At 47.5% G+C, this 16731-nt stretch overlaps 1 protein-coding gene across 1 annotated transcript; it reads left to right on the top strand.

The window, feature by feature from the left end:
• The first annotated feature begins 1210 nt into the window (after window positions 1-1210).
• Window positions 1211-10154, top strand: NEXMIF (neurite extension and migration factor). Its single transcript, XM_041484769.1, has 4 exons — window positions 1211-1286; window positions 4946-9224; window positions 9952-10079; window positions 10111-10154. Exons 1-4 carry the CDS (start codon window positions 1211-1213, stop codon window positions 10152-10154), a joined length of 4527 nt encoding a protein of 1508 aa, XP_041340703.1.
• Window positions 10155-16731: the final 6577 nt, after the last annotated feature.

Genomic DNA, 16731 nt, shown 5'->3' with positions numbered 1-16731 from the left:
AGGCGGTTGTAAAGATTTCACGTTAATTAAGAGGACTCCACTGCAAATCTGAATATGAATGAAGTTTGGCTGCTGAACCCCAGGGCAATGAGTGCTGTGGGAACAGCAGACACTGACAAATGTTGATGTGAAAAGTAAAAAGCCAAACAAAAAAAACCCCAAACCCAGAAAAACACCTAAACCAATGCTGCAATCTAGTACCTGTTCTGTGAGAGAGAAAAAAATGAACTTGAGTTGCCAGAAGGGCATAAAATAGATTTTGACTTGGATTTGCAGTCAAAGAGGTGAAATTCTGTCAATCAGGAGCACTGATGAGGGTTCTCCAGTGCCAGCCATGCCCCGGTTCCAGCCACATCACTCTGTTGCTCTGCAGGCAGGTGGTGGCTTTGAAGGGTGGGGGGCCCTCAGTGGAGGATTGAGAAGATCTGGGCTGGATCCTCAGCTCAGCTTCTTTGCTCTGGTGAAGCCCCACCAAGCCCAGCCAGCCTGGACTGCTCATCCCTCCCTGGAGCTGGAGCTTCACCCAGTGGGGGCAGTGGGGGGCAGTCTTAGGGGTCTGGGGGATGAGGCTTCCAAGGATGGGGCTCCTGTGGTGAGCAGTGAGACTGGATATTCTTTTCCACAACAAACTGCTTTTTGGGGAAGTTTTTCATACCTGCCAGTGCTTGGAAGGGCAGTGGTTGATGGTGTGGGAGAGCAGCTGTCACTCCACATCTGTGGTTTTTTCCAGCTCCATCACAGAGTTGCTGTTGATGAACTGGGATGAATCCTCTCCTTCATCTCTCCACTGATCCATCTGGAGACGGGTGGCCTTTCCTGGCTGGACATGACTAATGTGCCTTGGCACAGCAATTTTAGGTGACGTGGAGGGTCCTGCAGAGGTGCTGAGAGCACCTCTCCACCTCCCAGAGCAGGACTTTGGGGAAGGAAATGCTGATACACAACATTTTCACCTTGCTGAAAATACAGGGGACTTGGCTTTTGGACTGGAAAAGTGACAAGCTGAGAGCCTATATAAATTGGATTTGTCCTCTTAAGGAGGATGCAGGCAGCGTGTGAGGCTGTGTGGGGGTGTTTTATTGTTGTTATTTTTTATTCACGGTTCCTTGAGCTGATCCTGGGGATTGCACTGACTGTGGTTGTGTTTCTGGAAATGTGCAGGTTGGCCAGATGCAGTGGGGCATGGAGTGAACAGAAAGAGGTTAAATTGATGGATGACCAACAAGAGCAGGATTGTGCCTCAGAAGACCAAGAAACTATCCTGATTAATGGGGTGAAAGAAAATGGTAAGGAACTTAATTATGGTACATGAGGGAGCAGCGACAGCTTGGAAGCCAACTTATTTTCCTAATTCCTTTTGTGCATTTAATATTAGCAGCTTGTGGGTATCTCTGCAATGTGGAGCAGGGGAGTAAACGGGTGTTTTCTGCACAGGAATCATTCCAGCCATAAATCTACACCTTTTTAGGCCTCAACAAGAACTGCTTTTACCTGTGCATGGGTATGGCTGGAAATGTTTATGTGCACGGGCAGTTGGAATTAAAGATTTTAGTTTGGTTTCTTGGGGGAAAAAAGTCATCCAGGACTTCGTAGCCCCTCTTTCTGTTGGGAATCTTTCCCTCTCGTGGCATTACAATCCCATTAGCCAATATTAGCAAGATTTAGCTGAAGGCTACTTAGTCCCTACAAACTGGGGGAAAATTAGAGATCAGGTGGGAGAAAGGAACCAGGATTAGTGGGAAGGGAAGGTTGGATTTCTGAGCTCGTTCTTGCCTGTGTCCCATCACCCAGCACGTGGGATTCCCTATCCTGTAATCCCTTTTCTGCACAGACAGGTAGTGTTCCTGGGAGCCACCAACAGGGGTGGGGAAGGATCTGCCCCTTTCAGCAGCCTCCCAGAACACCCAACTTTGTATCTATTTCATTGATTCTATATTTGCTCTCAGAATAACTAATTAGGAGTACCAGTGCTCAGCTGTCTGAAACCCTGATTGCAATAAATAAACCTCCAAGCATTTTCTGAGGTCATTTGGACTGTAATCTCCGGCCACAGTAAATGCAGAGGGGAGGCAGAGCCTGATGCTTTCATCCTTCAATGTGTTTTATGTTTAATTTCATGGCTTTTTACATTTTGTATTGGCCCATAAATCTTGAGATAGATAGATAGATAGATAGATAGATAGATAGATATATTTTATTTATATATAAATTTGATCCTGTTAGATGTCAAGAACTTGGTCCTCTGACATGTTCAGATCTTTCTGTCAGCTCTAAACAAGGTGGTAGAGATAAATGTTCTTTGCCAAAACTTCGGAGCAGCTCCAGCCACGGGGGTGCCCATGAGGGCCCACAGCTCGTGCTGGTGGCAGGTGAGGCACATGCTCACACTTGCCCCTGGGATGTAATTTGGGAGCTGTCCCTGTCAGCCCATCCCCTTCCTGACTGTACAGGGTGAAGCTGCAGCTTCTGGAGCTGCAAAGGGATTTTGTAGCCATGGTTCCTTTGTCTGATCCAGTGGACAACAAAGTCAGTGCTGCCCTGATCAGTAAGGTTAGAACCTCACACCAATTCCATGGAATTCAATTAAACAGGGCTTAAAAAGTACTTTAATTAGACATAACACTGCTTTCGGTTAGAACAGACCTTAAAGCCCATCCAGTGCCACCCTCTGCCATGGGCAAGGATACTTTCCACTATTCCAGGTTGCTCCAAGCTCCATCCAACCTTGGGCACTGCCAGGGATCCAGGGGCAGCCACAGCTGCTCTGGGCACCCTGTGCCAGGGCCTGCCCGCCCTCAGAACTAAGAATTCCTTCCCCACATCCCATCCCAGCCTCCCCTCTGTCAGTTTAAACTTTCAGTTTGAGCACTGCTGTGTAGGAGTTGCTGCTGAATCCAAGGCCAGGAACCAGCACAGAGCTCTGGAGCTGCCACCTCCCCTTGCCCATGTGCTGTTGGGTGGATGCTGAGGGAAACTGGGAAAAGTGGTTTTGCTTCTCCAGCATTTTCTGTGTGAACTGTATTCCCTTGGAGCATCACTTGAACACGGGCCTGATTTTAGGCTGATATGGAGTCCCAGAAAATCAGGTTTTGGCATTTGTATTTCACAAGAGTTCAGTTCACTCACACAAGTATAAACCTAAAGAAATGCCCAGAGAGGGTTTATTTTATATAATAGCAGCTTTGCCTATTGAACGCAGCTTTTGAGATTGAATTTCAGCTTTCTGCCTCCCCCTTCTTTGAGTCTTACAGCATTCACAGACATTCTTCTTTTATCCTCAAATTTTCCATGCTTCCTGTTAGCTCCAAGCTGGTTTTTATTTTATTTTACTTCTGAAGTGGAACTGCACTGGTTAATTTGTTTTGGTGCTTAAGGAAAAAGATACCACCTCTGCATTTCTGATCTGAAGACTGGTGGGAGGGACTCAAAAATCAGCTTTTTTATTTATTTCCTTTTTTTAACCATTTTCAAGCAAGCCAGTCTGGCCTTTCCCAAGTCGTTCATGTTGAAGATGATGACAGGCATTGCATTGCACTTCTGGTTGGAGTTAAGGAGTCTTTGGGAAAAGGTTTAAAGTCCTGGGAGTGCTGCGAGGCTCTAGCTGCAGTTTGTGCTTTGTTCAAACTTCACTGATGGCTCCATCCCTAAGGCCCCTGTAGCACAAAACTTACAGGACTGAAATTAAGGGGGTTTTGACCTCCTGCTTGGCACAGGCAGGCACCCCACTCCTTCCATGGCATCCTGTTCCTTTCCATCCTCCCCACCTGGGGTTTTCCACTGTGCTGGTGGTACCTGCACCAGCACCAACCTCCCCTCCCCAGGCTGCCAAGGATGCAGGAGATTTACTTTCCTCTCAGTTTGGAATAAGAGCACTTGTGGAAGGTCACAGCAGCCAAATAAATCCCTTTGCATGCCCCATTTAATGCCACATCCTGGTGCTCCAGTTGTGTTTTAAAGCACTTGTCCCTCCTTGGAAAGCTTTGGCTCTCGCCCCTCTGCCTTCAGCGGAGCCACCAAAAAGGAAAGAGCTGAGCTGTGACAAAAGCACCAGGCTCCGAGTCGGCAGAGCTCTCTGGCTGGGATGAATGCACTCATTGGAATATTTTTTTTTTTAAAAACAGAGATATCAGAGTGTGTTCATGGATGAAAAGACATCGTATTTAAATTTCAAGGGTCATACCGTCCGTTGAGCCAGGAGTCAGATAAAAGTATATTCATAACTTTATTCTGCCATAAAAGAAGCGCAACGAGGTAAAACTAAAAAAATCCTTAGGTTAAAAAATCCTTACATTACTAAAAAGGCATTTTTAGTGATTAGGGAAGAATGGCAAACCCCCACAATAATTCTAACAATAATTACTTTAAACTCTGTGTTATCTTCTGCCTTCCCTTGGCATGGACAGTGACAAAAAGACTGCTGGGTTTTTAAAATCAGCCATCACTCCCTGACTCCCGAGCAGTGAAACAGCTCAGGTGTGTGCAAGCTCAGACCCCGCAGGGGGGGTGCTTTGTTTCTTTAAGAATCTCACTTTCCTGTTAATTTTTTCAATGTTAACGAGAACATTTTTATTAGGCTTGTTTTTTTTTTTTAATAACATTGTGAGGTTTGAGAGGCAGTTTCCAGGTAACCGTATGGATATGAGGAGGGAAGAGCGGATGTGTTGCGTGTTTTGAACGTGCTCTTGTACCTATTCCAGCTGGCTGCAGGGAGCAGCCTGTTTACCTCTGCCTTCCACGCACATCACCACGTTAACTGGATCCGGGAGGGAAGGATTGCTGGGAAGGGCTTCCCAAAGGAGCGCTTGGAAAAAGTCACTGGGAGAAGGGGAGCAGGGTGGCGAGCCTGAGACCTTTAAGGGTGGTAACCTTTGTAACCTTCTCTCTTTTTCTACCTCCAAGGGTGGTAACCCCTCTCTCTTTCTCCCCTTTTCCTCCATCCCCGCAGAGTCGCACGCCCTGGATGGTGATGAGAGGCCCTGCAGCGCCGCCGAGGCAGCGGCGCCATTCCCGGCGCTGAGCGCGGCTCCCAAGGAGGGCCCCGCGTGCCACCGTGCCCCAACGGCCAAGAAGCCCTGCCTGCTGAGCCCCCCGTCGCCACTGCGCCTCACCGATGTCCCCGAGCACGCCTCGGACGACTCCTCCGCCCACGCCATCTCCCTCACGTCCTGCGTGACCAAGGGCATGAGCTCCTGGTCGCTGCCGGGCGACTGCGAGAAGGCTCCTTTCACCATGATGGAGCCCGGGGGGATGTCGGCGCTGACGGGAGACTGCCTGATGCAGCCGAGCCGGACCTGTCTGGGCTGCTTTATTGAATCCAAGGACGGCATTGATGCGGAGCCGGGAATAAGCTTGAAAGTGGGGGATATAAATAGGGATTATGACACCTGTTCGGTCTCTGATATAGGGATTCACTGCATGAGCACAGGAGAAACCATGAGATATGGGGATCAACTGCTTTCAGACCAGCTTTTAAGCTTCCCTATGCATAAATCGAGGGCAGCGGACAAAAGAGATGCAGAGAAATCTGACAGTGATTCAGAGGACCCCACTCAGAAAAATTATTACGAGGGATTACTATTAGACAAATGCAATGGTGAGGAACCTTTACTAACAAATCCCAACCAGGAATGGGGCTATTTTGAATCTTTCATTAGTGAAAGTAAAATTGAGCTGCTTGACCTCTGCTCCAAAAATGAGCTTTCTGTAAATCTGTTTTCTGAGGAAGACGTGGACAATTACATGTTCGATGATGACGATTCCACCTTGGGAAGTGATGTCTGTTCCCTAAAGATTAGATACGAATCTTTCCAGGACAATGTGCGGGAGAAGACCACCACCCTACAAGAGGACGCCCAATTCAACTTCTTCCCCAGCGTGTTCAGCAACTGCACCAAAAGGGACAGCAGGAGCACCCTGAAAAGGGGGCCCAGCGGTGCCACCGACCCTTCTCAATTCAAATCCGAGGAAGGCATCATCTGGGGGGAGGAGGAGGAGGACGGCGAGGAAGAGGACGGTGAGGAGGAGGAGAAAGCTGCCTTAAATAAATCTTGCAACAGCACAGAGATGGTGCAGTACGTGGGCTCCAAGAGGAGCCACTTCTTGGACTCGGTGAATTCCACAGAGGACTCCGGGGAGTTCAGCGATGACAGCACTTGCACGGAGTCCTCCTACGACGTGCTGCGGGACATCAAGGACTGCAGCCGGTACCTGGCCCGGGACCACTCCGGCTCCTTCATCCAGCAGAACTACGGGCTGCGGGCAAAGAGGAAAGTGCGATACAGCGACGACTACCTGTACGATGTGGACTCCATCGAGAACGAGAAGATCCTGGACAAGAAGGAGTGGCTCCCGGACGGGCCCAAGGAGGAGGACGACGACGAGTGGTGCCCCAAGAAACGGCGAAAAGTCTCTCGCAAGGAGCCCCCCGTGATCATCAAGTACATCATCATTAACAGGTTTAAAGGGGAGAAGCATATGCTGGTGAAGCTCAGCAAAGTGGATGCCAACGAGACAACTGTTACTCTGAACGAGGAGCTGCTCAGCAAATACAAGAAGCTGGCCCCACTGAAGGGCTTCTGGCAGGAGAGGCAGCAGAGCCGGCTGGATTTGCTCAGATCGTCTCTCTACCACAAGCAGAATTTCTATCTTAACGGCTCAGATGCTTCATTCCTCCCTCACCCACGGAAGCGAAAATGCAAGCTAGCAAACAGGCACCGGATTCAAAGAATTAAAGCCATCGAGCAATCAGTGAACAAGCTGGGCTCTTGCTCCTCTGATCACAAGCAGCCTTGCAGCAGTAAGGAGGACGTGGGCCTGAAAGGGCTGCCAGCATTAGCCATTGCCACCCCCAGCTGTGCCAACGGATTACACGTCCACGACATCGCGGGCATCACCGTGAAGTGCAAACCGCAGGAGCGGGAGCACAAGGGGACAGAGCGGAAAGTGCTCCGCAGAATCAAATTCAAAAGTGAAGCCAGGTTGAAGTGCAAGAAGATTAAAGCTGCCACCAGTACAGCAGAGGACTCCCCAGCACTGGAAAACCAGGACTCCGCAGCGCATCTGAAGGACGAAAACAGTCCCTGTGCTTCAGACAGCTCCCATCTCCCAGAGTGCCACGAGGATAAGGTTGCTAAAAATTCTCCTTTCCTACCATCCACCTCCTCTTCAGACAAGCCTCTGCCATCTGCTAATATCACCACCAATGTACCCCTGATCCCTGGAGGGTATCTGCAGACGTTGTTAGATGCTTCAGATCTGTCGAGCAACACCAGTATCCCGTACTTTGCCCAGCACCCCTCCGAGCAGCAGCAGCAGCAGCAGCACCCGCTCCCCAGCATCGTCCCACCGGAAAAGCCCTTCCCGTCCCTGCAGCCGGCACAGAGCTGCGTGCTCTCTCCACCCTCCGAGTCGGAGCTGCAGCAGTCACCCGGCCACTTGGAGATGGAGCAGGGCGGCTTCGGCAGCATGTGGCCGGCCAGCAAGGGCAGCGAGCGCCAGGACTTCCCCGGGGACATGCCGGAGGCGGCCGGAATGCCGAGCGAGTTTGCCCCGGGCACAGACGGCCTCCCCGCCTCTGGATACACTCAAGTCAATCTGAATAGCGGCAAATTGCTATACCAAAAAAATTACATGCCGGATAGCCAACAAGTGCAGTCTGATGATTCTTATCAGTCATGTCATTTCAATAATGGAGAGGGGCGCTTTCATTTCCAACGAGGTACACTCAGTACAGATGATGGCAGGCTCATTAGTTTTGATTCAGTGGGTTCATTGTCAGTTAGTTCTAGCAATTACAGTTCTTTAAGTTTAAAGTCTTGTGAAAAGGATGGCGAGGATGATATTAATGATGATTTCTTGGCCCACTGCAGTCCCAAGCTAGTGATCCAGCAGAGCATAGATGAAATCACCCCTTTGAAGGAGTCCACGGACCTTTTAGACATTTCCAACTTCACGCCTGATAGGTTCCGCCAGTCGTCACTTTCGGAGATGTCCCCTCCAGACACTCCCAACCTGTCCCCACAGATAGCTGGCTCCGATGCCAAGCCTCTGGGCACCCTGAAGGGCTTTCAGGAGAGCCCCCAGGCCTCCCTCAACAGTTCTGAGAAGGTCAAGTGGAACTGTGGGGTCCTGCAGACCGAGGATCAGGCAGATAACGGGTTTGCTTTAAATAATCACCAGTTCCAGTTCCATATGTTCAATGATGAAGATTCTGTCAGCCTTCTCGAAAAGAGTCCATGCTTGTCAACATTTAATGAGCCATCTGGTCAAATTAGCACCAATAGCAAAGTGTCAAAATCGAAGAGGAAAAGTTCATCCAGCAAGAATGTGGGTACAAACCAAAGCTCTTCCCAGAAAGCCACCCGGAAAAAATCACCCAAAACCAACAAAGGAACCGATAAGCCGCAAGGGAAAAACTCTAGGCAGGCACCCAAATCCACCAGGAAAGGGAAAAATGCAGCAGGAGTCAATGGCGAGAAGGCTCCAGTTGTTGGCGGCAGGGTGGTCACTCAGCTGGGCACCGTGGCCACGGCCACCAAGGGCGTGGCCGAGGGCACTCAGCACTGTGGCCCGGCAGGGGTGAAGCTGGGCAAGCACAACGGGCTCTCTGGAGAGTGGGCACTGGGAAAAGACGGGGGCACGGGCTGGTCGGAAGCCAGCCTGGGCAACTCCACCAGCCTCCTGGACGACGACCAGAGGGAGTTCGAGGAACCTTCCAACATCCTGTCCAACATTGCGTCAGGAATGGCCGATGTCCAGAGGTTTATGATGGCCTCCATTGAGCCCTTGTGGGGGCCCGTCGGCCACAACAGCGTTCCAGACATATTCCGGTCACCGGAGTCCAACAGCCTGAAACTGAAAACTCTTAAAATTTTGGCAGGGACATCCCAAGAGTCAAAGAAGAAGGCGAACGGTGGCTCGCCTGGGGCGGCGAAGAACCACAAGTCAAACAACAAGGGCTCAAGCAAAAACAGCAAAGCTGTGACCTGCGACCCCGGTCGCCCCAACTGCTCCACCGGGTTCACCACGGACATTCACGCTCCCTTTTTTGATAAAAACTATAGTAACCTGAGCACTTTAGGCAATAATGGACCTACCCATAAAAAACTCTACCGTCATAAATCCAGTTCGAAATCACTGAGGGATGAGAACTGTAAAATCAAGCGGACGGACCGCGAACAGCCCCACAAGGACCCACCCGTGACAGCTGCTTTTGAGAAACTGAGGTAATGCTGCACCAAACTGGCTGGAATGCCCCTAACCTCCCTCCCACCTGCTAGGCCCGCTGTTCCTCAGTTTTTCCTTCCTGAAAGCAAAAGTTTGCATGAGAAAAAAAAAAAAAAAGACATTCCCCTTTTACAGTTTTGGTTGGTTTTGGTTTTGGGGTTGGTTTCTTTTTTTGTTTGTTTGGTTTTTTTAATTATTTTTAAATGCATGAAAATACTTATGACTTGCAAGCTACCTAAAAGAATGACCAATTTTCTGGCTTGGCTGGGGTTAAAAAAAACTAACAAGGCTACTCTTTTCTGCTGTTTGGCTTCTTCAGTTTTTAATTACTTATTTATTGGGGGAAAAACAAAAACAAAAACTGAAAAAAGAAAAAAAAAGATTACACGCTCTTTTTAATGATTTTGACAAGGAAAGACTTTTTTTTTTTTTTGGAACATTTTGTAAAAAATAAACCACAAAAAAAAAAAAAAGAGGTTCTGCATCCAAAAGCCAAGATCTCAAAACTTAAAGGCTCTTTACTTTGCAAATGAGAACTCGTTCCTAATTGAGCTTCACGTGGCAATTTTTGAGTGCTTTCTGGCCCCCTCTGCTGTTGTGTCTCCTAACCTGCATCATCTAAAGCTGCATCTTCTCTACCCGCCCGCCTTTAGCGCGTTCGCTCCGTCGTGGTGACTCCAGACGAGCTAACTAAGATGGCATCAAATGTTTGATTTTTTCCTGCAGGGAATCAGACTCCATTCTTCTTAAAGCAGAAACAGCATTTTTGGGTTTTCCTGTATTTGAAGAAAAGACTCCCTTTTCTAGAAAGACGGTTGATGTTTGGTTCTTTTCTTACCATTTTTTTTTTCCGGTTGTTTTTTCTTTTTTTTCCCCCATCGGTTCCTTTTCGAAATCTGCCTTGTGGTCTGTTGAAATGTAAGTGCTGAAATGGAGAGTTTGAAATTGTGGGAATTTTATTATTTGAAAGCAAACCTAATCTGGTATTCTCTGTGAAAGACTGTTTTAAAAGTCATACTGTTGTACAGTAGTTTATGCACTATTACCCACAACAACAAAAAATTGTGCCAAACTATGAACAAGTGACTGTATTGTATATATTTTTACTTCTCTATCAACATTGGGTTGTGAGTGTTTTCTGCAGCTATGCCTTTTGGTTTTACTAGAAACATTCCAGTTGTTAAGTACTAACCACCCCCCTTTGAAAGCACCTGTAACTCACGATGAAAAACGATATTGTTCACTGATACAACTTACCAAAAGTTTTATGGACATGACTAGAAGTGTGCCAAATTTACTTACCTCATTTCATGGATTCACCCTGTGGTTTAAAACTCATAAAGGGAAGAAAAAAAAAAAAAAGAAAAAAAAAAAAAAAAGGAAACAAAAAGGGGGAAAAAAAAAAGAAAAAAAGGAACTTTGAAACCGATGCTGGGAAATGGTAACGTCCTCTCTTTGAAACCATGAGCAGAAAAACTTAATGGTGAAATGTTGAGTTTCATTATAGGAGAGAGTTGCAATGGTGGAGGAGTTCAGAAAACCACTGACGGTAAGTTTGCCAGGAACTCAAGTGTCTGCATCCAGAGACTACAGAACAGCTGCTTTTCAAGTGTCTGTTTTCTTAAAGCAAAACCTGTAGCTGAAGATCATTTGAAATGCAAAGTTACATTGCTAATTCTTTGTATCTCAGTTTTATATATTTTATAAGAACCTGGGATAAATTCTGAAATAGGTATAAAAACAGAACTAATACATTTCATACATTGAGTGCTATTCACTTTTCCTTTAAATAGTTTCTTAAACATTTTCGATGCAGAGCCTGTCAAAAGCGCTCTCCCATCATAGCTTTGGTGTTTCCTCCATGTCTAACCTTGTGATGCCAATATAGTTTGAACTTTCAAAAGCAGAGTCATTAATTTAAAATACAACTCAGAACCTTTTCTTTGATTCAGTTCATGAAACAAATACAACCAGTGGAGCTATTTGTGATCTCACCGATCAGGGCCGGATCATGACTGGACTTTATTAAGACAGCGTTAAGTATTGAATGCTAAATGTATTCTCAAAAGGCCTTATTTGTAACCCTCCTCACCACACCTTCGCCCTCCACGAGAATAAGAAACCCAACAAAGATCTATTTTCCGTGTGCAACTGAGAGCCTGTGCGTTTTGCTGCTGATTTCTAATGAAAAACCTTGATATGCAAGAGCCCTGGGAGCGATTGGGAGCAGAGGGATGTGAGGCTTGGACACCTTATGCAATAGCAGGCGGTGAGGAAGAGGAGCCTTTCTAGCAGTGGACAGATCACGTTGCTGATACAGCCACAGGCGTAGATGTGGTGTCACACAGAGGGCAGGACTGGGCTCAGGTTTCCTCCCAAGTCAGTTTTTTTCCACCCACGTGCCAGACACAGCAGCAGAATTGGTTTAAGTTAATTTATCAGAAAAGCAGAGCGATCACTTAAAATCAAAGTGGAGATACAGAGTGTTAGTTTAGAATCGTGTTTTCAGCTCTTACAGATCTTGGGGTGCAGTTTAGCTCTGCTCTGCGATCCCAGAGAGAACAGCTCAGTAGTTGCATTGTGTTTTATTTAACAGATGAAAGGACAAACTCTGAAAAAAAAATTAGTAATTAAAAAACCATCCTGTAAGTTCATTTTTTCACGGAATAAATGCTGGTGTTGCCTGGAGTGAGTTGCTCTGGATGAGAGTGGTCCCTGGTGCCCCATGGCATGCAGCATCCCACCTCAGCTCTGGCTCCAGGAGGGAGATCCAGAAGATGCTCAGGATTTACTCTGGAGACAAGAGCTGTGGTAGTCCTCCATCCTTGGGCTCTGGGCTGGCCTGCAGCCACCACACTCCCTGCTTCCCCAGCAGCTCTCTTTTCTATTCACAGGCTCATCAAATACTACAAGCTCCAACCACTGCTGTGGTGTTGGCATATCCCAGTTTTTGAGCATTCCCCCCACATGCTGCAGGAGTGGGTCTGGCAGATCCCTTCTTTTGGGTGTTCTGGCTGCTGCTCTTACAAAGACAGGTCAGGCCCAGGGCTGGGATGTGGCACAGACCTTCCTTCTGACCCAGAACCATCAGTTGAAAGCACATTTCACCTGGCCTGCACTGTGCTCCTTATGCTTAATGTTATGAATATGGGACTCATAATAAAACTCCTTGTACTGGATGGGATAGCAATACTTACTGCATTTGAGGAATGTGCAATAGGGCATGAAGATCAGGCATGAAACAAATCGACTGTTTTATCCCTGAATACCCAGCTGGGTGTTTCAGAACAGTGTTAATCACAAATTCCAGATGCCTTGTTGTTCTTCTTCAGTTCCAGTTGCTGACAGCTTTGGTGGTCATCCCATGTCCTCCAAAAGTCTCTGCCGGGGAGATGTTAAAGAGCCTGGGTCCCTCATATGTGGAACTGGCCCTTCCCTGTGTCTGAAAAGGTCATCGCTCTGCTGCTTGACCCCAAAATTTAGAAATTCCCTTGAGCCAACCATTTGCCCTCCTCCCTTTTGATCTTTATAGAGTATTTGGGTGGGAAGGGACCTTTGAAGGCCATCTAGTCCAACTCCCCTGCAAAAATCAGGGACATCTACTAGACCCGGTTGCTTAGAGCCTGTCTGACCTGACCTTGAATGTTTCCAGGGAGGGGACAGCCACCACCTCTCTGGGCAACCTGAGCCAGCGTTTCACCACCCTCATCAAATATTTCTTCCTCAAGTCCTTGTCAGCAAGGCTGCTCCAAATCCCTTCATTCCCAGCCTGTGGATCCCAGGGATTTCCCCATCCCAGGTGTGGCACATGGCATTTGACCTTGTTGAACCTTATGAGGTTCCCCTGGGCCCACTTCTCGAGCTTGTCCCTGTCCCTGTAGATGTCACTCTGTCCCTCAGGCACGTTAACCTCACCATTCAGTTCAGCGTCATCTGCAAACCTGCTGAGGGGACTCGATCCCAGTGTCTACATCATTGGTGAAGATACTCCACATTGGTGGTCCGAGGACAGACCCCTGAGCGACAGCGCTCACCACTGATGTTCTCCTGGACAGTGAGCTGTTGACACTGCCCTCTGGATGTGACTGTCCAACCAGTTCCTCATCTGCTGAACACTCCATCTTTCAAATCCATCTCTCTTCAGTTTAGAAAGGTGGTGTGGGGGACTGTGTGAAAGGCTTTACAGAAGTCCAGACAAATGACACCTGGAGCCCTTCTCTTGTCCATGGATGCACTCACTCCATCCTAGAAGGCCACTGGGCTGGCCAGGCAGGACTTGTCCTTGGTGAAGCTGTGCTGGCTGTCCTGAGTCACCTCCCTGTCCTCCATAAGCCCCAGCAGAGTTTCAGGAGGGTCTGGTCCATGGTGTTCCCAGGCACTGAGGGGAGGCTGACAGGGCCGTGGTTCAATGGTTTAGTTTTCCCAGTCATCCAAGACTTCACCTGACTGCCAGGACTTTTCAGATACTGTGGAGAGTGACTTGGCAACTTCTTCAACCAATTCCCTCTGGGCTCTCGGATGTATCTCATAAGGTTCCATAGTCTTAGGTATATTCAGGTTCCTCAGATGGTCACAAACTTGATTTTCTCTTACAGTGGGAGGGACTTTGCTTCTCCAATCCCTGTCCTGTGGTTCCACCACTCATGGGAGATGGAAAGAGAGGTTTCCTTAACTTTCTCATCCATAGTTACCAGTCTGCCAATTGTGTCACACCTGCTTTGACCCTTCCTTTTCATGCTGACACACCTGTGGAAGCCCTTGTTACTCTTCATGTCTCTTGCCACATTCAGCTCCATCTGCACCTTGCTTTCCTCACCCTGTCCCTGAACAACCTGACAGTGTCCTAGTACTCTTCCCAGGATATCTGTCCCTGCTGCTGCTGCCTGTGCATCTTCTCTTGCCCTTCAGCCTGACCAGCAGGTCCCAACTCAGCCATGCCACTCTCTTGCCTTCCTTGCCTGATTTCATACACCTGGGGATTGAGAGTTCTTGCTTTCTATGAAAAGCATCCTGAAAGATCTGCCAGCTCTGTTGTGCTCCCTCGTCCCCGAGGGCAGTTTCCCAGGGGATCCTACTGATAACTCCCTGAAGAGCCGGCACTTCACTTTCCTGGGATTCATCTCCACCTGCCTATCACTACCTCAAGGTTTTCACTTCCCACCTTTGCCTCATCCCTCACCATACAAGATCTTGTTCTCCAATTGCATTTTTGTTTTTCATGGCACTGCTCGCAGCTGTGGGAGGACAGGGATGTGGGTCCCACTCATCCCTCCCTGCCCTGCTTGTGCTGGCTCCCACCTCGGCCCATCGTCTTGCCCAGTCCCAGTGCAACTTCCATCCTCCTCATGCATCTCCTCATTGGGCTCCAGGAGCTCGCTTGGCTCTTGGGAGCGATGAAGCCAAGCCACACAAAAGATGTTTATTCTGCAGCATCGCTTAAAATGTCTTTTCTGCTTCATCTCTTTTCACTCCTACTCAGGGGCAGGATGTGAGGACGGTGCCAGCAGTGCTGAGCCATGGTGTCACCATGGTCTGGGTGACCTAGAATTGGCACTGGCATTAAAAAGCAGGGATCAGGCACTTCCAAAGGTCGTAAAATCCATCTGAGAGGAGAATTCCACAGGGCAAGGTGGTACTCACCGCTCTGCCATAGGAGCATGGGTCTCCCATGGCACAGGAATAGGAGAGGTGTCCTACAGAAAGGAATCCTGCAGCAGGAGCCAACCCAGCCCACAGCCATCGACTGCATTTAGAGGTTTTGTAAATAGAAAAATATCAGTGATGGGGATCCAATAAAAACCTTTTGGGTTTTTATTACAAAATACATCTTAACAGGTTGCTTTTATTTTCTTTTTTTCTTTCTTTTTTTTTTTTTTTTTTTTTGAGCACGGGAGGTTGGATGTTTTTAAAAAATATCTTGAAAATAATGACTTGTGAACCAGAGGTAGCCAGGCATTTTGGGAGGAGGAGGAAGAGGAGCAAGAGGAGGGCAGGGGCAGCCACAGGACTGTCCTTGCCATGCTGTGCTGTCCTTCTGAGGCTGGGTCAGCTTGGAGAGGAGAAGCCAAGGCTGGCTGGTGATTGCTTGGAGAAACCATTGCTGCACCGTTTGCTCTTTCAAAAAATCAGGATCGCTGTTAATTTTTTCAGCATTATGGGCCAAACAAGCCAGGAACCAAAATAAAGATGTTTTAAGCATTGTCATCCTTTAGCTGCTGGACCATGTTCTTTCTCTAAGCTCCCGATCTAGCAAAGCACTTAGGTGGGAGCTCACTCCTGGGGGCTCCTGTGCCCCAAGTGCTTTCCCAGCCAGTGATGTCAAGTCCCAAGAGAAACTCCCCTGAAGTCAGTGTAAGTGGGAAGAGGACTTGGGTTGGTGCAGGATCAGGCCCTCGGTCTTTACTTTCTCAACTCAGTGTGTTGGACTTTGCCTGTGCAGCTCCCAGGGTGTCCAGTGGAGGTTGCATGGTTCAAACTACTGACATCTATTGGAGAATGTGCCTCTTTATCTCTTCAGCATGTGAAATAATGCAAAAAAAAAAAAGAAAAAAAAAAGAAAAAAAATAAACCAAGTACAATGTCTGTGGTAGAAGCAAGGCTTTTCAAATCTGTTTCTCAGGTAAACAAGTGACACTAATGACAGTGGAGTAACAGCCATCTAAGGGAATTGGGATCTGAAGCAGGAGGATTCCCTCCATCTCGCAGGACGCTTGGGTTGCCAGACACGTTTACTGAGCCTTTAAACACTTGGTGCAAAAGGAAACGAGAAATAAAATCAGTCTTTTCACTACCCTTCGCTAGCTAGACAGACAGACAGACAGACGTCCATTTCTAAAGCACAAAGGGAAGACTTAAACCTAGACTAAACCACACACACACAAAACAAGGTACCAGTGAAACTCCTTTTGTCTCTTACTCCCAGTGGGAAGCAGGGTAGAAATCCAAGGAGCTGCTCTGTTCCGCTGCCCCGGCGCCGGCCGGGCGCTTCAACTGCTGCCTCCAGAGATGTGAATGTACTGCTCCTTGAGTTCCCTTCCATAGAACTAGAGGCACCTCGTTAGGAAGTTGCTCCTGTTTTATGGTGCTAAAGAAAACTTTTATTCCCCCCCTTGAGCATTTAAGAACTATTAAATGGCCCTTTTTATGAATGTAACATATCCATTTCTGTTCCACATTTTACACTGCAATTTTAACATGTTTGGAAATGATTTGCCTTTTTTCTTTTAGAATAAGCTTTATAAATATTCTGTAGAGTCAATTGAAGTATAATTCTTAAGGATCACTCTAAGACGCCTACAAAATCTTGTATATTTTTAAGTGTGCCAATTTGTAAAATATTTTGTAAGTGTATATTTTTCTTAGAAAAGTGCTGTGAAGTGTTTGTATGTGTGAGGTTTCCCTTTTTTTGCACCTTCGGGTGTTAATAAAAGGATGTATACTTAAGAGTTTCTGGTTTTAAAAACCAAAATACAAAGAAAAAAATTAAACTTTTGTTGGGAATTTTGT

This window comes from Pyrgilauda ruficollis, unplaced genomic scaffold, assembly GCF_017590135.1.
Source record: "Pyrgilauda ruficollis isolate IOZ18807 unplaced genomic scaffold, ASM1759013v1 scaffold67, whole genome shotgun sequence".
Lineage (NCBI taxonomy): Eukaryota > Metazoa > Chordata > Aves > Passeriformes > Passeridae > Pyrgilauda > Pyrgilauda ruficollis.
Note: the sequence above shows the minus strand (reverse complement) of the source record. Positions and strands in the feature narration are given on the sequence as shown.

What these genes read in the sequence shown, in the direction of transcription:
- NEXMIF (XM_041484769.1), top strand. Translation starts at nt 1,211, where the DNA reads ATGGATGACCAACAAGAGCAGGATTGTGCCTCAGAAGACCAAGAAACT. An exon ending in TAATGGGGTGAAAGAAAATG is followed by an intron (nt 1,287 to 4,945) that starts GTAAGGAACTTA and finishes CCATCCCCGCAG; the next exon opens with AGTCGCACGCCCTGGATGGT. An exon ending in TTACCATTTTTTTTTTCCGG is followed by an intron (nt 10,080 to 10,110) that starts TTGTTTTTTCTT and finishes CCCCATCGGTTC; the next exon opens with CTTTTCGAAATCTGCCTTGT.